At 30.3% G+C, this 21,508-nt stretch overlaps 3 protein-coding genes across 8 annotated transcripts in view; 2 read left to right on the forward strand and 1 right to left on the reverse strand.

Moving 5' to 3' along the window:
- The first annotated feature begins 1,871 nt into the window (after positions 1 to 1,871).
- LOC126549929 (translocon-associated protein subunit beta) lies at positions 1,872 to 6,221 on the forward strand. The gene is made up of 4 exons (XM_050200413.1): positions 1,872 to 2,137; positions 4,968 to 5,121; positions 5,191 to 5,505; positions 6,013 to 6,221. The coding sequence occupies exons 2-4, from the start codon at positions 4,969 to 4,971 to the stop codon at positions 6,139 to 6,141; spliced, it is 597 nt and encodes a 198-aa protein (XP_050056370.1). The 5' UTR covers positions 1,872 to 2,137; position 4,968; the 3' UTR covers positions 6,142 to 6,221.
- On the forward strand, positions 2,144 to 4,566 carry LOC114123332 (maternal embryonic leucine zipper kinase-like). The gene has a single exon (XM_027986263.2). The coding sequence runs from the start codon at positions 2,369 to 2,371 to the stop codon at positions 4,013 to 4,015; it is 1,647 nt and encodes a 548-aa protein (XP_027842064.2). The 5' UTR covers positions 2,144 to 2,368; the 3' UTR covers positions 4,016 to 4,566.
- A 6,427-nt stretch (positions 6,222 to 12,648) lies between the features above and the next one.
- The window catches only part of LOC114123336 (uncharacterized), a 42,824-nt gene continuing 33,964 nt past the window's right edge, over positions 12,649 to 21,508 (reverse strand). For all 6 annotated transcript variants that reach the window (XM_050202290.1, XM_050202289.1, XM_050202295.1 and 3 more), the window contains 3 exons: positions 19,872 to 20,094; positions 12,892 to 13,058; positions 12,649 to 12,774 (listed from right to left, as the gene is read on the reverse strand). In XM_050202290.1, coding sequence (XP_050058247.1) covers positions 12,895 to 13,058; positions 19,872 to 20,094 — 387 coding nt within the window. In that variant the 3' untranslated portion in view covers positions 12,649 to 12,774; positions 12,892 to 12,894. The remainder of the gene's footprint in view (positions 12,775 to 12,891; positions 13,059 to 19,871; positions 20,095 to 21,508) is intronic.

The following is a 21,508-nucleotide window of genomic DNA, read 5'->3' on the forward strand; positions in this document are numbered from 1 at the left end:
TAATATTAACTATAGGTATACCTATATTATTATAAATTATAATATTGTTTATTTACCGATATTATTATGTTTTCATTTATCAATTTTTATTTGCAGCTTGCAAATTAATTAATTAATTAGCTTATTATTTACACTAATTACGTTTTATTGCTTAAATATATTTACCTATAAATCATTACACTCAAAGATACGTTAATTTTTTTTTATATGTGAAAAAATATGAAAATAAAAAAAATAGTTAAGTACCAAATATGTTATTATTGATATTATATACTTCTTTGGCAATTGATTTGATTTAATATAAAAATTAACTTTGATGTATTTTAATACTTATTTCGTTTAAAATATATTATTATAATATAAATTAGTGATGTTATAATACTATAAAGTATAAGACAACATATTATAGTATAATATAGCGTTATAAATTCAGATGATCAACCGTGTCATCACGGTACATACTACATAATAATGTATTGTAGATTGCAAGGAGTATATTATACTATTTGCACCTTGGTATACGTAAACAAGAAATCGTAATATTTACCATCAGTCATAGTAACACGTTTCGCGTCATCTGTTGCCTTGTTTACAGTTTCAGTGATTTAAAATAAGTCTTTTCCTTTAGTATATGTTTTAAGTAAAGTGTCGTATACTCGCATAATGACAATCTAGAAGTCCAGAGCTGTCCCAATTTTTTTTGAAACCAGCGGAAAATTAATGCAGCTCATACGACTCCTAAATAATCGTCCAAATCTACCTATAATTTAGATTAACCTAACACGATATGATAAAAATATAGTCACGATATTTGAAAAATGTTCGAAAATTTAACCAACAAAAGTCATTTAAACTTATGATGTTGGTGTGAATGTAACTTGTAGTGAGACAGTCAGTGTTAAAACAATAACACTCTAATAATAGATACTATTACTATATTAACTATATTGTTAAAATAAACAATTCACACTTAAGTTTTATAACAATAACAAATGACAATTATTATTATTTAAGATAACTAAAAACTTTGCCCATTTATGTAATATAATTATATTATTGAAGTGTCACAAATAAATTTTTTTAGCAATGATAGGCTTCAATGAGTATCTAGCGACGGTTAATCATAATTATGAGTATTATTTTACGAACACACAAGTCCTTTTTTTTAGAAGACACCTAGCAGTTGTCTTAAAATGAGATTCAGATAAAAATGGTCCAGTTGTTTTTCTTATTTCACTTTCAATAGTCCTAGCCGAACCTATTGTCTCACACGAGTCACATATCACCTGCAGTTTTTGAAGATTACGTGTTGTGAGCAACAACGGGTTAAGGAAAGACGTATATGTCTCCACTATAGACCACAATATATTATACTATGTCTGTATAGATATTATTTAGCGCTCACAGGTGACTCGTGGTATTCAAACTTATTAATTATTTATATTATAATAAAATACATCGGGTTATTATAAAGTTTGCTAGTTTATTATTTCTGTTTTTTTCCTGAAGAGGCTACTAAACGTGCATTCACGTAAATAGAGTTGTAGTTGTTAGTAACGTTAGTATGATTGTAGTCGTGATGTTCAGGCTGTGAATTAGATTAACGCAGTGCCATCTATCCGTGATCACTGTACTGATGAATGACGATGACGGCCGGTGTTTACGCTGGAAAATGAAATTGCAAATTGTGTGAATTGTTTCGGTCCGTAACAATGAAATTTGCAAAAAACAGTCGGCGGACGTGAAATTTTACGTCTAAAATGACAAACGATATCTACCTATTCATCGTACACGCGCGGGTACGTGTCGTTATCACTTATCACGCCGCCGCCGCCGACAACACCGCCACTACCGTCACAGACTCATAACGGACATTTTTGTTTACGTGTCCGCGGTCCGGTGACGTGAACGGTTTGAAAAGTTAACAACAAAGCGGTTAGGCAACGAAAGCAAAAATCCGTCATTCCGTCGTCCCCGATACGGCCACGCATCGATAACACTTACGTTACTTTACGTTCGAATTCGCGACTGCCAACGAGTCTTGTACTCGTTCCGTATTCCGTTTAATTCCGCCCGCACGTATTTCGATATACGAAATAATATACAATACCTAACGTATACTATAACAACATCATAGGTAAGTCGTCGTTTTATTCACGTATTAACCACCCCTGAGTGTTAGGTGCTGCTCCCGGGTCGTTTTTGCTTGCCTAACCGCCGCATTGCCGTTAGTTGTTTTGTTTTTGGTTGTCGTTGTCGTTGTCGTTGTATCCGTGTCGCGAATGATTTGACGCGAAAAGCGCATGTTTGTAGGTGTATTTGAAGTAAGTACGTTGTTTGCGGTTTATCAAACCGACACGCCGGTATCATGTCCAGATATCCGACGCTACGGAGTTGCGGTTACGAGCTGGACCGGACAATTGGCACCGGCGGCTTTGGAAAAGTCAAACTGGCCACTCATACTTTGACAGGTGAGAAGGTGGCCATCAAGATCATGGACAAGACCAAGCTGGGCAAAGACCTGCCGCGCGTTAAGTTGGAAATCAGTGCACTAAAGAACTTGTCGCATCCCAACATTTGCAAGCTTTACCAGGTGATCGAGACTGAGTCTCACTGTTACGTTGTCATGGAGTACTGTTCGGGTGGTGAGTTGTTCGATCACATTGTCGAGAAAAGCCGTCTCAGCGAAATGGAGTCGCGCATGTTCTTCAGGCAAATCATATCTGCTGTATCATATTTGCACGATAATGGTTATGCGCATCGTGACCTTAAGCCGGAGAATGTGCTCCTGGATAGGGAACAGAATTTGAAAATAATTGATTTTGGTTTGTGCGCTAAACCACAAGGTGGCATGGATAGCTTGCTGTTGACCTCTTGTGGATCACCCACTTATGCTGCACCCGAACTCATTCAAGGAGTCAAGTATCATGGTTCAGAAGTTGATATTTGGAGTATGGGTGTAATATTATATGCATTGTTATGTGGATGTTTACCATTTGAAAGTGACAATATTGATGAACTTTTCAAGAAAATATTAAAAGGTAAATACATAGAACCTGGTTGGCTGTCATCAGGTAGTAAACGTTTGTTGAGACGTATGCTTTGTGTGGACCCATTAAAGCGTATACGAATTAGTGAGTTAATTAATGATCCATGGATTAGTCTAGGATTTGGTTGTCCACCGTCCACTAAAAATCACAATGTTGATCGGTGTAAGGACATGGAATGTCTTGAGGTAATTAGTCAATATTGTGAAATTGATAAAGAAATTATTTGGTCACGTATTTCCAAATGGAAGTATGACAGTGAAACTGCAACTTATTTGTTGTTATTAAATAAAAAAAAATATGGTGCTCCATTAGTTTTAAAGAAAAAAGAAGTATCTAATCAACAACCAGAACTGATTATAAAAAGACCAGTCGCTCTACACACTCCAGGATCAGAAAATAGAAGAGTAGTTGGACGTGCAGTTCGAAGAAAAATTGATGAAGTGACACCTACCATACCTGCTAAAATCAAAAGAAATACTAATGCTGAAACCCCTCAAGTACAACCACCATGTTCATCAAATCTAAGTAGTCCTGCTGGTAAATTAATTTCAGGGTTAGACCGTGTCAGGAAAGCATTGACACCCAGACGCCGTATTTCTACTCCAACACAAAAACAACCTGAAATTTTGAACATCAAAAAAGATTTATGTAATATATCAACTACGGTTTGCAAGGATCCAGAAAAGGTGATGAATCAATTGGAAAAAGTGTTGGCGATGAGAAATGTTATTTGCTCAAGAAAAGGTTTTGTGCTTAGAGGAAAATTAAAGAGTGATGTAGCTGGTAAAGAAAAATTAAAATTATCTTTTGAATTAGAAATTTGCTTGGTGCCTTCTATGAACAAAGAAAATGTGCCAGTTGTTGCCATTAAACGAAAGCGACTTAAGGGTGATTCTTGGATGTACAAAAAAATATGCGAGGAAATTCTAAATTTTACTGGAAAGTGTGAAACTATTCCAGAATGAAACCTTATTGGTTTTTGACTATTTTATTTTTATCTTGAAATTATTTTCTGGAATTGTTTGTATTTGTATTTAAATTTAAATATAGTGATAGGTTAAGATACAATAATGATTACCTAGTTTACTCAACAGTATTATTAATTTAATTTGATTATTTCAAGATGACAAAATGAGTAATATATTAGTAGGTACAAATTTTTCTTCTTGTATTATATTCTATTTATTGTTTTCTTGACCGCTTATTATTAAATATAAGTTTATAATAAATCTTTAGTCATAGTATAATATTTACTTTAATGGTGATAAAATATTTTTGAACTTTTCTTCTATCACTTAACTCTATGCTTCAACTTTTTTTCTAATGCTTTGTCTTAAATTGTTATAAATTAGTCGTATAGTTAATTTATATATTATATTAAATGATGATCAAAACTATAATATCTTCTATCGAATAGATTTAAGTTATTTGTATAAGTTTTGATATACTCTGTAGCTTTTTGTAATTTGTTATAATTATATTGAAATACACATCTGAATTACATTAACAAAAATAATTTTGTGTATATATTTTTTTAAGCTAATTAAGAAATAGCCTTCTAATCCTCTAATCATACTATCTACTTAATATACAGTATATGTGTGCAAAATGCATAAATACTAAATACAATTTTACTTGTATTTAAAGTTATGTGTACATTGTGTATATAATATTATAACAATTAACAATATAGTTATACAGAAGTCATCTTTTAAATAAATTGATGGATTTTATGAATCTTAACATTATTTAATTAAGTAAAATGATATATTATCATTTAAAATTTGATTGTATTAGTATTATAATGTTAGGTTAGGTATTTAAAATTTTTTTTCACTTATTCTACAGTATTGGACATTTTGGTATTAAAATAATATTTTTATTTTAAAAACTAATGATTAATATTTTTATTTGCAGGATGTATTCATTAAAGTTATTTGTAATTGTAGCACTAATTTGCACATCTTTGAGCGTATCAGGCCAAAATGCAGACAATCAACAAGCTCGACTATTAGTATCTAAACAAGTTCTTAATAAATTGTTAGTTCAAGATTCTGATATCCTAGTTAAAGTATGTACACATAAAATATTTTATTTTTTACTTTTATACAGTTCTAAATTTTAATTAATATATTTATAGTATACCATTTACAATGTGGGAAGTGTGCCGGCCACAAATGTTATTCTGCAAGACTCAGGATTTCCCGATGAAGCATTTGCCACAGTCAAAGGAAATTTGAATATTCGTTTTAACAGAATTCCATCTGGTGCAAATGTTACTCATGCAGTCGTTATAAAACCTCTTACATATGGCAGATTTAACTTCACAGCTGCCGTGGTACAATATAAATCGTCAGAAGGTGCTGAAGAGCCACAATTTGCAATAAGCAGTGAACCCGGTGAAGGTTACATTATCAGTTATGCTGAATATGACAAGAAATTCTCACCTCATTTGGTAAATATATTATACTAAATATTATACTAGGGTGTTCATTTATTTTATCTATAGAAAAACATTTGTTTTTTAAATTATTACATCAAATTTTTGATGACATTTTAATTCTAAATGTATCGATTATAAGTAAGGATCAAATTCAGAGCTATAGTTCAAGGATAGAAAATCTAAGACATGCGAAACTTAAAATATTTTTACTATATATATTATAAAACATTTGCAATAGGTGAAAATATTTTGAGCGTACAGCTTTTATCAGTCAATAATGATTATTCAATTTTATCTGTAGATAAAATAATAATATATATGTACTAAGTAGTATAGTTTATTAAATTAATTATATATATTTTTTCTTTGAAATGATTAGATTTTTAAGTCATAAAATCATTATTGTTAGATTTAAAATAAAATTTGAAAGATTTTGTCTTTTTAACTTAATTTTTGTCAATTTGAATAATAATTTAATTAAAATATTTTTAGTACAATAATTTGTTTTTATTGTTTCAGCTTGATTGGTTCGCATTTGCACTAATGTCTTTCCCAGCTATATTAGGACCATTTGTATTGTGGTGGATTAGCAAGAGCAAGTATGAATTAATACTGAAACAAAAACGTGAAAAAGTGTCTAAAGATTAAATTAATAAAATGAAAACCTTTGTACAATTAAAATTAAGGATTCTTTAGCTTAATTTGATTTAATATATACATTTTTTTTATATGTATCTACTTATAAAAATACCCAAATCTTTTCCTATAGTTAATTAGAATTATTATTTTCGTTAAAATTATTATAAAATCTACTTTAAAATTTCCGGATACCCACAAAACATAAATCAACTTTTCATATTGAAAATGTGCGATCTCTTTATATATATTTTTCATTAATTAATATTAATACCTATACTATATTATATTGCCAACAATTTGATATATAAAAGACTAATATTTTTGTTTTTTAGTAGGTACATTTTTTATGTTTATCAAATAACAATAAATTCTGTTCTAAGTTTGTTTATAACTAATATAAATTTGTTTAATATTAAATTAACTTTTTTGTAATGATTAAAAATAGGTGTCAGTAGACGATTATATTTAATACACAAATTTATCTTAGTTTTATTTGTTTGAATTTATCCTTAGAATAATATTAAATTTAGATTTTGATGAATTTTTGCAATAAAATACAGTTTATTTTTTGAACTGAAGATTTATTAAATACATTCAGTTTTTACTCCTTTTTAGTAGTTAGATTTATTAAATCTCAACAACGTTTAGATTTACACTTTGTAAGATGTGGATTTTTCATGTTAATAAGGAATATATTGTTTAAAAAGTAAAATATGTACCTATGGCTGTTTCTAATATTATATTGTCGTCTAAACAAAGTAATATGGTGAAAAATATTTTAGTGTAAAACAGTTGTATGACAAAATACAAATAGTTTACTTCGTTTTAATAAGTATTTGATGTTCATTATTTTTTTGGGGCGTGTAAGTCGTATTATAATCTAATATGTATGTTGATTAACAGTGAACACAAAAAACTATACAAGTTGGATATTTATTCTATGTAAAAAGAATGTGACTCAGCTAATTTAATGTTATATCAATATTAGTATACTCATTACGAGGAACACCATATTCCTCATGTGTTGCCTCCATCTTAAATACTTATAACAGAAAATGTGTGTACAGTTAAACCTATAATATGTATTGTGTTGTTAACTTTGATATTAAATTGAATTTATTCCAATATTCTAATTTTTAAGAAAGACGTGAGCATTTAAATTTAAAATATTTTTTATACTTATTATCTTACTTAAAAATCAAAAAAATTTAAAAAATCCAATGCTATATCCCTGATAATATTTTAACTTTTAACTTTGATAATAAGTAAATTCATCCCTCTAATATTTAAGCCAACAACAACATGTTTTAATGGGTTCTACTGAATGTAAATTTGCAGTGTTGTAAGTTGGAGACAACACATGTAGGTGTGGGGTCATCTTACCGTTTTATTGTTACTAGTTGGAGTTTTATACCTTACAATAAACTACTATTTTTGTAGTTGTAAATTTATAGGTAGAGTTCCGACTTTATGACCTTTAAATGATTAAAATATGTACACATTACAGTTGTAAAAAAATAGAAAACATGATATTAAAATATATATTTACATAACAAAATTAATTTTGAATTATATTAAAATCATTGTAAATACATACAGGGTGTAGTTAGAAATCATATAAATATCTTGATAATATTTATAAGTTATAATACAAAATAATTTGTAACCAGTTATTTTTCATGTATTGATACTTAAGTGGTTAAGAAATAATGCAGGCGATCAGCAATTTATACTTTTTATTTAAATTCAATGTATTTTACAATATATACTAATAAATAAAATAAAATTATCAAACATATACTCTTGGCTTAGGAAAATCTATATAAAATTAAGTTTTTATTTAGAGTATTCACCTTTACATCAAATATGGAAAGTATGTAAGTTTTTACATATTTGACAAAAATAAAAAAATGTTAAATATAATCTCGTATTGTTATAAAACACATAGTTTATTACTAGTGTTCGCGGATTTTAAAGCATAATAAACAACTAAAAAACCACACTATTGTTTTAAAAACGCGAAAAAGAAGTATATTTTGTATTTAAGAAAAAAAAATTGACCGAAAATTAACACGAACTAGTTGTAAAAATTTCAAAAATTAATTTAAATTAACAATTAGTTACCATGCATTTCTCTAGATTTGCGGTAGTGAAACTGATTTTATATTGTCCGACGGAATATTTTTATACACAGAAAACGACTCTATGTCCACTGAATTGATCGGTGCGACGGTGCATAATATATCATACACGAGGTTTCAAATTACAACACTATATCTTAAATTTTGAAATGGTCGAAATCGATGTTTTAGGCATACTGATTACTGACCGTATAGCCGTATAGGTACTGCAAACTATAATAATATGTAGATCGGCAATCTATACGTTTAATATACTTAATTAACAACCCGATAACGAAAACAATAATAATCATGTGGTCCTCATTCTGGGTTTTTACGTTTCTTATTATTTCAATTTTTCTATTAATACCTTAGTACCTATTTACTACCTAGCACAATAAATTTATAAACATTTTACGTCTGAAATAACTGAAAAAAGCAAAAATAAATTGGTTCAATTATTGGAATCAGAATGACGTGAAACGAATTTATGTATAAAAATTAGATTTTTATCTGATACATAAAAAAGCATATTATGCTATAAAATTCGAACCCTATTAATTACTTAAAATTTATTAATTTTTTAATTTGTATAACATAATTTATTACAATAAATTTGAACAATAAGTGTATTCAATAAGAGGAAATTGAGAAAAAAAAGATATAATATTTTCAACTATTAATAAAAGCTATGTAAAATCCTAGGTGTCTAGTCTTATAAATTATTATAATTTTAATGTGATAAAATATTTAAAACAATTCAATGCCCTAAAGTCTAAACGGTGTTTGAAATCTCGATTATCACGATTTATGTTTGATGTTGTTTCATAATACATGTATGATAAATATGATAAGTATATGGATTTTGAAAAATAGAGAAAAAGGCAAATCGCTCTGTGAATGGGTTTCGATTATGTATTATGGAGCTGGCCAGAGAGGTATGTAATAAATTTACCGATTAAATTTTCAAGCAATAGATAATACATTTTAAAACTAATTTAATTATAAGCATAAATAATTGATGGTTGTGATTTTGATTAATTTTTTCAACATTTAAACTTTAGCCTTATATTATTTTAATTGCTGTAAGAACATCTCATAAGGATAAGAGCTTTGTATTCAATTTTAAATATTTTTGCTTCGAAAAAAAGTGTTAGGGATTATTATTATATGAATTGAAAAAAAAGTTTAAATGAATTATTATAGCACAAGTGCACAACAAGGGCCATTATATTTTGAAAATTAAATTAATCTTAGAAAATATCGTAGGTAATATAAATACACATTTTGTGTAAAATTCAAATCTACTCTAATTTTTTGACTAACTTGGATTTGTTTACTTTCGACTATCACACAGTAAATTATTGTTATTGCTTACTAGAAACCACTTTAAAAGATTAAGATTTATGCATTTTTATTGCTCCTAAAGTCAAAATGTTTATTGCTTTGTTCAGATTTTAAGTTATGCACCACAATCAATATTTTTGACTAAAATTGTATATTTTGTGCACAAAATCTGCGTTTTAATTTTTAAGAAATGTCCGAAAAACATTTAAAATCGTAATTAATATATTATATCATACAACTTAAACGATTTCCAAATAATTAAAATTGTTTTTACATACATACCTAGCTGTAGACGCTTCTTATGCATGTACATACTTATCACATATGATGGCGTATTTGTCGGAATTTGATAATCGTAAATCGATTCATAGATAATAAAGAATGGATAGGCCACGCCTATGCTTATAACATTAGGTGCCTCGTTCCTAAAGAGCAGATATCTTCTGTCTCACAAAGGTGCCTGTTATCTCAACTTTTGGTTATCCCTTATTGAAAATCTGATATATATATATATATATATATATATATATGGATTAATAATAAAAGCACCTACATTCATAATTGTTTGAGAACGTATGATAAGGTCGAATGGCCTATCCATTCTTTATTATCTATGAAATCGATTGCATCCCTTTTACTTGAAATAAAAAAAGTATTAAAAATGATAAACTCTTAAACGATTTATAAGGGGAAAAAACGCAACATAATGTAGGTACCTATATATTGTGTATACTGATTATTGGTAATCTATACCCATAGTGAACTGCCTTTTGAGATTAAAAGTTAATACTACTCTTGAAATAACAAAATCCTACGAATGCATATAGCAGAGGCCAGAGGGGGAAGCTTGGATTAAGACTTTTAGGGGCCCAGAGGACAATACTTGATTTGCGGACCCCCATTAATGAAAAAAAAAAAAAAATCGTATCTTCTTATCCACGTTTGAATATTATAAAATGTTATTATTGCTGCGTCGACGTACCTACATAATATTATTCCTTACTATTTTGAAATAATGTTATCATTGATTAAACGTACATGTAAATAAAAATTTAATTAATGATATTGTACGTTACACTATAGTTATAAAGAAAAATACTAATATTTTACACAAACTTAATAGTACGAATTTGAAATAAATTATAGTTAAATAATTTTGACTAATAATACAATAATACAAAATAATAATAGGGGAAAAAACTATTTATTATTATAATAAACGAACGGCCAAATAAAATTAAGTTTTTTTCGAAGTAAATTCGTTTTTGCGTGTTCAAAGTTCAAGTATAATCCAATACACATATTTCTGCAGAAAAAATTATTTTGGAAAGTAGAAAGTAGTTTGTGTTAAAATGGGGTAGGTATTTTTATAAAAAAAAAAAAAAAACGCTAAATTATTTTAAGATAATAAATCTCTAGGCCCTTAAAATGCCTGCCGGGGTCTGGGGACGTGTCTTCTTGCTCTCTCTTAATCTGGGCCCGGGAAGGGTGAAATAGTGTACAAACGTCAAAGACGCGGTTATTACACGTTTTCACAATTTTGTACTTTCATCGCGAATTCTGCAGTCGACGATACAATATAATATTTTATTTTAACATTCTGTACACTATCATAACATTATAATATTAAAATATCTATATTATAAAGGTTTAAAATTGTAAAACATACGTGTTGCTCATCTGAGTCAGTGTAATCGTTAAAGGACCGGGCGAGTTAAAGGAAAAGAACTTGACGAGTGTAGGGGCCGAAATTCGATTCGTATAAATAAATACGACGCTTGGTCTTGAAAGTTTATGTTTTCTAGTGCACCGTGGTCTTATTACTCTTATTATGAAAGTGGTGTAGGTACTTGTGGTTGCATATCCATGACGCCGCGACACGATATCGTATTTGCACTATGCAACTTTATAACAGTAACATTATCACCATCGGCTCGTTTTTTTTTCAATGAAATAATACCAATAATCATATTTTAATTCTAGCCGTGCTCTAGTGCTATCTATGTAGTTACAGAAATATTATTCTGCCTCGAACACTATTACAAAGGCGAGTTAATTTGTTTGTAAAAATCCACCTGTTAATTACCTGCCTTATTTACGTTTACACTGTCCGACTAAAAGTGATTATTTTCAACTCCGCACTTATCACAGAGATAGAGATATTATAATGAATATGTACTCACTATAATATCAATTAGGCAAAAAAAAAAAACCAAATCCAAAATTGTAATAATAATAACGTTCTGTTATTATATCTTTTTAACCATAATTATTAGCTATCATAATGTCTACCTCTGCAAAACCATGACTAATTTATTGGGCCAATATAATATACCTACGTGAAATAATGTTTTATTGAAATGGCGAGAATTAGTGTAAACCACTTAATCAAGTATATATTTATATATTTTATATACTAGTACAAAACAAGTAATTATACGATCTTTAATCAGTATATACTTAAGTAAGTACTTTACTGCTGATTATCGACGTGGTAACGTCATAAACCATAATATAACATATATATTGTGTTACAGGCCGTACAGGGATTGTCGACGAGTGATCATTTATACGGTGGCCTTAAACCAAAGTTCAAGATCGATTTTTCATGTATAAGACTGATCATAGTATTGTAAATATTTCATTATTTCAATGCACTATGGTATTATACCATACTATAATAGTATGTACCTAATAGTATAACTATACTGTTGCAGTTTGAGTTCACTGTCCAGACGTTTCGAAAATATTATATATATATTATACATAATATCATATCGAATGAATATCAATTTTTTATGAATAATTTATTTACACACTGGTAACATTTATTACATTTATATGTATACAGACACACAGTAATAATATATTATATACATAGGGTGGTTTTCCGTTATTTGCTCTATTTTCAAGTAGATACAATAGGTACATATAATAATTATATATTATGGACTTATAGTTAGTGTTGAAAAACGAGAAATCACGGTATCCAACCCTGTATAGTGTATAGTATGTAAAAGCAAGAAATTAATAATAATAAAATTGCGGATAAACGATGAAACATTTTTATATAACTCTGAATAAAATAATTATAGGTATAGGTACAAAACGATAGTAAACAGTATAATAATAATAACACCATCCGTTGAAATGAGAATCTCGATGAATATTCTTCCTGAAATCATAAAAAAAAAATGGTATGTAAAAATCAATACAGTTATGTATGAGTTATATGAGTACAACGTACGTTGGTTATATTTTTCAAAACTGTGACAAGAAATTATGTGCTTACTTTTCAAGGACTTCGCATCGACTTGACCGATTCCCTAGTTCTTTTCGGAATCCTCCTACCGATGTGTAATGCCATTTCTCCCAACTTTATCTCTTTGAACACAGCTATTGCTTCGCGATGACTCAATCCGTGCAACGGCTTATTGTTGACTGCCAGAATTTCGTCGCCTAAGACATAACAAATACAATTTTGTTATTTTAATATATATATATTAAATATATGTATACATATGCATTATATAATAATAATATTGTTTAGTACATTTACGTATCTATTTTTAACTCTGGGAATGACCAGAGAGTACAGTGAATTTGGATTGACTCAAAACTAACTCTTAGAATGGTTGCAACATTTTTTGAATACGTCTATCATGGGTGTATAATACGATTTTTTTTTTAAATACTGGTGCGCAAGACGTTTGAACTTTTGAAGTGTATACATAAATTATGGGAAGTAGATTATAATTGTTTAATCAAAGTATATATCGACAAATTTCGACGTACTTATCAGACTTTCGAAACGTACCTATATAATTTTAAGTGATTACAGTAATACATTTACAAGACGAATTGAAAATAAAATCGAAAGAAATGAATGAGAATCGCTTTTGAAACGTCTTGTACTTGTAATGTTTTTAGTGCACCCGTTTTCGTTGCACGACGGTTTGTTCTTGAAAGATTGCCCGAAATCGGACGGAAAACGCCGAAATCCTTCGTCAAAATCGCAACCCCATTACGACCGATTTATCGTGCGTCGGTCTCGCTATATAATAGTATATATAGGTACTATATTGTTGTAATATACCTACATTTACTATATGACGACTCGGTTGCATAACTGCAGTTTATCGGGGCGTACGTAATGCATGAATTGTGCACAGTTTCGACGTTCTGCGTTTACAATCGTTATTATTACTATTATATCATATACCTGCGCACGGGTAGTTAATTTAACGAGTGTGGATTAGACCGATCGAATTACGAATAATGTTCAGGGACCGCGCCGACGGATTACACGATCGACCGACTACGCGTATATCTACCTATGTATAATAATAATATTATATTATAATATCGTAGTATAATTCATCGCGTGCCGCGTCTCCTAAATTTGTCCTATAAATTTCGCGATCGCGATTCAGCAGTATATAATATAGAGGAGTTCTCGATTTTAATTAACATCTAGCACTGTGTACACGTATTATAATTCATTACTGCACGACACACTGTTAATTGGCGGTGCTACGTTATTATTATATATTATAATATTATGTATGTTGTTGTTGTTGTTGTACAGCGGATATTATATAGTATATGCGTCCACACATCCGGTTTTCAAGACGATCGGAAATAAATCGCCGGTGGAACCGTACGCCACGTGTCCGGCGACGGATGACGATGATATTTTAGCGCGGAGACTTGCACGGTCGCGTAACTTTGAATCGATCGGAAGAGGAGGATATGACCGGACGTATTGATGAAAAATAATAACTACCGTCTATTTCGCAGTGTATATACTTACGCGTACGGGTTTCACTCGGCATATACTATGTAATTGAAAATAATTATTATAATGCGCAGGCGATGGTCTAGTGCGGAAAAACATATATTATATTGTACAATACTATACCAGTACGTTATTAGTATTTTCTCCGTTTAACCGATTCGCGGAAAAAAAATGTCGACAGTAATAAACGTGTCGAGGAAGCTGTTGTCGCGTTTTAGCTGCAGACTGCAATATACGATAAAGAGACGTGTCGTAAAGTATTATAATATACGGTCGTAGTTTAGTGTTTAACAACGGTTAGATGCGACGGCGGAGAGTTTCGTATTTTTTTTTTTGTTAAGAAACCCCGTTTGACTTTGTCTTTCGCCGTTTCGGGTAAGCTCTTGACGACGAATTTTCATTTTAAAAAGTTTCACCCATTCAAAAACGATTATATCATAATATACCTCACAGGCATATACAACAAATTATGGGCGTCGCCGTTTACGGTCTACACACCACTCGATCCGTATATAGATACCTAACCCGTCGGACTTATATTTGGAATATAAAACACAGTAAGTTGTAGTCGACGAGTGGATTGGTTTGGTGACGACGACGCTAAAGCGATCACTAATCAGCGTTTATAATAATATATTATTGTCCCCGAGGAACAGGTATCACACATTTTTTCGGTCTCGTGCACACGATCGTGAATTATTATTTCCGGGGATATGGAACGCGTTACGTCCCGTTTGTTCGTTTTAAAAACCGACAGCGCCGCGCCGGAAAACCTGGAAATCAATGGCCGGTCCTCTGTAGTCTATATACCTATATCATTGTAATATTTAGGTACGTGTTACGACGTTTTAACACTGCTCGGGCACAATCCCATCACGAACTTACGTATATACAATATTATTATTATTATTATAATTACGAGGAAAAAAAACGCGCTCGTGTGACCGTATGAATTATTTATGCTCGCATATCGCATTGTTGTGTGTATATATTATAATATAGATTATACGACGGCGGTCGCGTGTGCGGTGTGTGTGTCCCATAGTATACTCTACTAGTGTGTCCGTTCTTCGTCGTCGTTTACGTATTGTGTACGTACAGTACAACACACAAACACACACTCATGTGTACAGTAATAATATGTGTAGTTCCTACATTAGTACAATACCTGTGACCTGACGGCTGTCTGCAGCCTAAATATAAATAATATTATTGTATTATATACTCTGCGCGTATATATTATATAGGTACCTGTAAAATATGCGACGACGGATGATTCATAATGTGTACGGTTTTCTGGACTCTCGTATATCCGGACGTGCAGCCGGGGCGCAATGAACCCGACGCACGCGCGTTATATAATATTAATATAAAATACATTATATTTTGTTACGATTAAGTATATTATATACTTATTATTGTATGCGCGGAATAATATGCCCAATGTATGTTATACAAACAGGTGCGGAGTTTGTGTAAAGCTACACCGGGGACGGTCAACTCGAAATTATACTAGAATAAGGCTAATTTTTAGATTAGAACTTTAAAATCGATCGGGTCAAAGCGTTTATAGGAATCTAAAAAAACAACAACAAAAAGGTCAACACGATTTAATATTTATCACGATAGATGCTAAAATATTATTAAGTAATAATTTACAATGTAGCTCAGGCTAGATAAAAAAGTACGAGGGTTGCAAGTTGCGTATTTCTGATATACATAAGAGTATATTATAATAATATGTATAGGTACTAATGCGATTGCTTATGTCACTATATAATGGTATCTATATATTGTATTTATATCCAGTGGCGTAATAAAAAAATTTGGGCCTCCCGCAAAAATAAAAAATGGGTCTCTAAAATATTCTACTTATTTAACTGTTTTACCTTTTTACATCATAGGTACAATACAATGCATTAACAGGTACCTATATATATTACCGTCTTTCCAGTAATGTTGATGTACCATTTTTTTTTCTGCCAAATTTAGAAGTCATCATAGTTTCTCCGATATAATCTCCAGTGGATTTATTGTTCAAGTGGTTCAACACTGCAGTTTTTTTTCTATCTTTAGTACGGTTTACCATATATATTATTTATCGATATTGGTTTTATATATTTTTTCATTGGTTATTGCAGCGTGTATATACTGTCCCTTATTCACTTCTGTTCTTTGAATTTAATATATTTTGGTACAACAATATATGTAATATATTTCTATCTTGTTTTAAATACATTTCTCCTTTTCAAACCATACGATTAAATCAGGTTATTGTATACACGATGAAGGGATCCGTAATTTCGATATATAATATAATAGCGACCTAACTAACCCATAAATACCGTTCTTTAGTAAATATAACATAATATTTATCTTATTATTTATACAGGTCTCGCAGTGTAACGTGTACAGGGTGATTTACCAACGAATCCCATTCCTCTTTTATACTTTAAACCTGCATTTATTAACATTTTGATTTTTATAATTTAAAAGTATACTTAAAACCATGATTTCAGATACTTTGATTTTTATACCATTTTAGGAGTATTTTTTTTGGTGTACAACTGTCACATACAATATGATAGGATATTTTAGTATAGTAATTATGAATATAAAACTCGGCCAATTTTTATAAATTATAAAATAATAGAATATTAATATTATTATTATAATTTTCAAACATCAAAGCCCCTGCACCTGATTTAAATTAATCATATACTTTTACCCTTAGTACATGAAGCTTAATTATTATTCGTTCGAGTTATTATATGATTTATATTGGTCAATATTTTAATTAAAATCGTCTGCTTATAGCAATTAACTTTTAAAATGGGTGATACTCATTAAAAAAAAAAATGTCATCACCACCGAATACTTTTAAGTAGCTTAAAAATACCTGTTTAAAAATAATATGTTGTTTAAGTATATTTAATTATTAGAAAAATCAAAATGTGTATAGTCAAAGCATAATAATTTAAGAATGCAATTTGGATACTGGTACAATACTCAGCTGTAAGTTATGTTCATGCCTAGATACTCTGTATCTAAATATAATCCACTCGTGGATACGATAACATGGCGTTTCAATCGTTTTATATAGTATCCGTTTCGCCCGACTTTATTATATAGATATATACGTGTTACGTATTTTATACATCACAAGGCCCTTTGCCTTTATTCTATTATGCATATTGTATCATCGTTTTATATAGAAGCTATTTATTTATTTATATTATTTGCAGTTGTTTTTGCGTGTCATGAAGGCAAGTGTATTGGGAAGACTAGAGCAGAGATACTTATATAATAATTAATAAATATAACTAAGGATTCATAAACGAATTCATTTTACAGCTTAAGCGCTGTCTGCGGACGTTTGCGAGCTATTTACAATTTAACTTAGTACATAGTATCATTACTATCATTCGAAAACTGAAAACTGGCTGTTAACATAAGACCAGCTTTAGGACCTTGTGCCTGTTTCGTAATAAAATGTTCAAATTTTATTATCATTTAACGAGATACGTTTAGAGATTTAACGTTTATAGCGTTTTTCGCGCTTGTATATCAATATGTCAATCGCGATAGACTTTTATCAGACGTTTAAAAAAATTTAATAAAAAAATATCGCATGCCACAATTACGTTGTATTCTATAGAAGTACTATGTGTATTGCTATTGAGTAATAAAAGTTATTTTATAAGAGATCCGATCGAAAGAAATTACGATATTACCGGTTTTATAATTACTACATAAAACATCTCAGTAATATTATAAAGGTGTGATAGGAATATAGGTACCCAAATTTTATGTTCAATGTGTAGCGAGTATAATATATATTAATATGATGTTCGTGTTTACAGAAATACACCTTTCCTGGTGTATTTTTCATGATGTATATTATATTTTATAAGATGCGTTTTGAAAAAAAAAACGATGTAATTAAACGTAAACACGTAGGTACTCTAGTAACTACGAAAGACGCATTACGCATTTTTTCTAATACTATTAACCATAAACTCTCGAAACTCAAAAGCATATTGTAAAAATAAATAAGCTATAAATCAGTAAGGAAGTATCATATTATATAATACCGCGTAATTGTGTCTAATGAAATATTATCGTAGTCAGCGTATGTAGAATAAAGATATTTTTTCACTGTGAGTATAGTGCGAAATTAATACCAAACAAAACAAATATGTCTATTACACATAATATATTATAATACTCGGTGTGACGTTTTATCCTTTTGACAGTTTTATTTTACAGTTAGTAATTGTTTTACTGTTTAATGTCGGCAGGCAGTAATATTGATATACTTGTAAACAACTCAAAAATTGACACTATATTATATAATATACGTATAATATATATTTATATAGTGTAGTATGTGTCAGGTAATATTATGATTGTACGTGTGCGTATGTTTGCGATTTTATATCAGTCCTTGAAACTGCGATTACATATAGGAGCAGCATAAGATAACATATCGAGCCGACTCAAACGCGTTATTAGTACCCACAATATACCTCGCAAATCCTGCAACAAAGCTAATAACGGACGAAGGATTCTGATGAATTATCGTAAAAATTAAACTTTAGATAAAGCCTTATAATGAAAACTATATATTTGCTTTGATAACGCCGTAAGTGGGTGGTAAGTAGGTAGGTATAATATTATAGTAATATCGCAAATACACATGTATTTACTATATTATTTTAATCCCGAGGTGGGTTTGACGGCAAAGTTTTGCGAGCGCCTAGCCCATATATTCGAGGTTGATGGACGATGTATATAGAAATAGTTGCACACACACTCGTGCTATATGCTTACCTTGACCGCGCAGAATAGACATAATAATATATATATCTATATATGTATTTGATCTTCTGATATAATATTATATGTTTATTATAGTGTATACACTATACATGTATAGGAAGGTAATGATTGGAGATGGGTTTTCGTTTTCCTTTATCGCGTGCTCGTTCTTACATCAATATTATAATTTATACGTTTCAAAGCATCCAACACTCATACGTACGCATATATGTGTATTTACCAGTTATATAAGTATACAGACGGCGGTGTTACGTCGGCAAGAACAGATGCGAGGAGAGTCTCACAAATACATAACACGAAATCCTTCTGAATCACCGTCTGAACGTATATATGATAATATCAATAATAATCAATGGCGTTTTACTTTTTCGGCGGGAGAGGGTTGTAAGGTGTTCTAAATCTAAAGATAACTCGACTGGCCGGTTGTCGGCGTGACTGCAGGCTTAACATACCTACTATGTTGGAATTATTTTTTGACTTTCATACGAATTTCTCGTTTTGTATTTTATGAGAGTAATAATAATAATGATGTTTAAGCGAGAGTAAGAGTTATTTGGTCATTTTTTAAGGAACTAGCTACTGATTCGACCTAAATGCGAATAACGTTGTAAATACTATAATATTATTATTACCTTCTTTCAACGTTTCTGTGTCGGCGGCTTGTCCGTTCGGAAATATGGTTTTCACGTAGATGCCCATCGTACCTTTCGGCGAATCCGTGCCGCCTACGATGCTAAAGCCCAAGCACTTGTGTCCCGGGCCTTTTTGGAACTTGACCGTCATGATCGTGAAGCACGCGTCCTTGCCGCCGCCCCGCGGTAACGTGTAGAAACAATTGCTGTCGTTTTTTCCGCCCTGTGGACATACATCATACACTTTTTTTAATAACGTCAACGTAATATTATATAATATATTTTGGTTATATTGTATAACGTCTTTTTCAACAACGATATCGCGGTATTGTAATAGTTTATAATGATTAATGACATATAAGCTATACGGTTTTCGTCGCCGGAAACGGAAATCGTGTTGTACAGTGTATAATACATACTACGAGCACTATATAGACAGTCGTATTATTATAATACGCATATAGACAATTCACACGCAATGCATTATATAGGTATAGGCGTTGAAAAGTGTTTTTAATCGTTTTCAATAGGCAATATGGAGCAGTCATCGTGGATTATCCTATCGAACGAGGACGCGCCGGTACGCGAAGGTTATATACTCGCGAATCCGGTGGGTGTATATTTATTATCATTGTAGTTTACTACTGTTGCTCGTATATATGTATAGAAATATTAACCTAATTATTTATCGAATTAAAATGTGTCTTACACCTTATGTGTCGCACGGTGTACACTATTATAATGTTCAATGCTGACAGTCTGTAGCATTGAGCGTATAAATTGTGTGTGCCTGTTCGAATAGGTAGGTACGATTGAGTAATCACATTTGTTTTTTTTCTACGGAGGAAGTTACCGGTGCGGACGTATTTAAATATCATCGTTATTTATTTATTTATTATAATATTATATAGTATAGTGTATACTTTAATAGTTTATACAATCATATTATATGTCCACGGTAAACATTATTGTATTATTACTGTTTATGATATTATACCTACGCCGATAAAATATATTATATATTATTATTGTTTATACGGAATAATACAAATAAAGGGGGCAGTGTACGAGTTTGTACTCGTTGAGTGGAAATTATTCACGCGAGGAACAATGAATATTAAATTTCGTGTCCGCAGTGAAATATTAATCGGTAATTTTTTGTGTTTTCATATGTGTATTGTGGTTAAATAATGTTTTAAACTGACGATATACATACAGCAGGCACCATGTAGTGTAAATACACAAATTATCATATAAATCGCAGACGATTATCATAATAATTATGCGAAACGTTCGTTATATATATATATATGTAGCGAATAAAATTTATAAAACTCCGACAACTCTTTTAAACATTCTATAAAGTGTAAAAATGTAGGTATTATTGTTTTTTTTTTCTTACACACGTAAAAGATTATATTCTGTATTACAAATATTGCAATGGTTGTGAAAAATCATACAGCTATTTAGGCGTTTTACCAATAAATAATAAACATAAAAATCAGTTTTTTGTTTCCAAATGTTAATAGGTATCTCTTACTGCATCTTGAATAAGTAATTTCTTTTTTTAATTCCAAATGTAAATTGCTATATGACAGAAATATATTTTTGTACCTATGTAAATTTTGGGTCAAGCA

Source organism: Aphis gossypii, chromosome 2 (genome assembly GCF_020184175.1).
Source record: "Aphis gossypii isolate Hap1 chromosome 2, ASM2018417v2, whole genome shotgun sequence".
NCBI lineage: Eukaryota > Metazoa > Arthropoda > Insecta > Hemiptera > Aphididae > Aphis > Aphis gossypii.

What these genes read in the sequence shown, in the direction of transcription:
- LOC114123332 (XM_027986263.2), top strand. Translation starts at nt 2,369, where the DNA reads ATGTCCAGATATCCGACGCTACGGAGTTGCGGTTACGAGCTGGACCGG.
- LOC126549929 (XM_050200413.1), top strand. Translation starts at nt 4,969, where the DNA reads ATGTATTCATTAAAGTTATTTGTAATTGTAGCACTAATTTGCACATCT. An exon ending in ATTCTGATATCCTAGTTAAA is followed by an intron (nt 5,122 to 5,190) that starts GTATGTACACAT and finishes ATATATTTATAG; the next exon opens with TATACCATTTACAATGTGGG. An exon ending in AGAAATTCTCACCTCATTTG is followed by an intron (nt 5,506 to 6,012) that starts GTAAATATATTA and finishes TTATTGTTTCAG; the next exon opens with CTTGATTGGTTCGCATTTGC.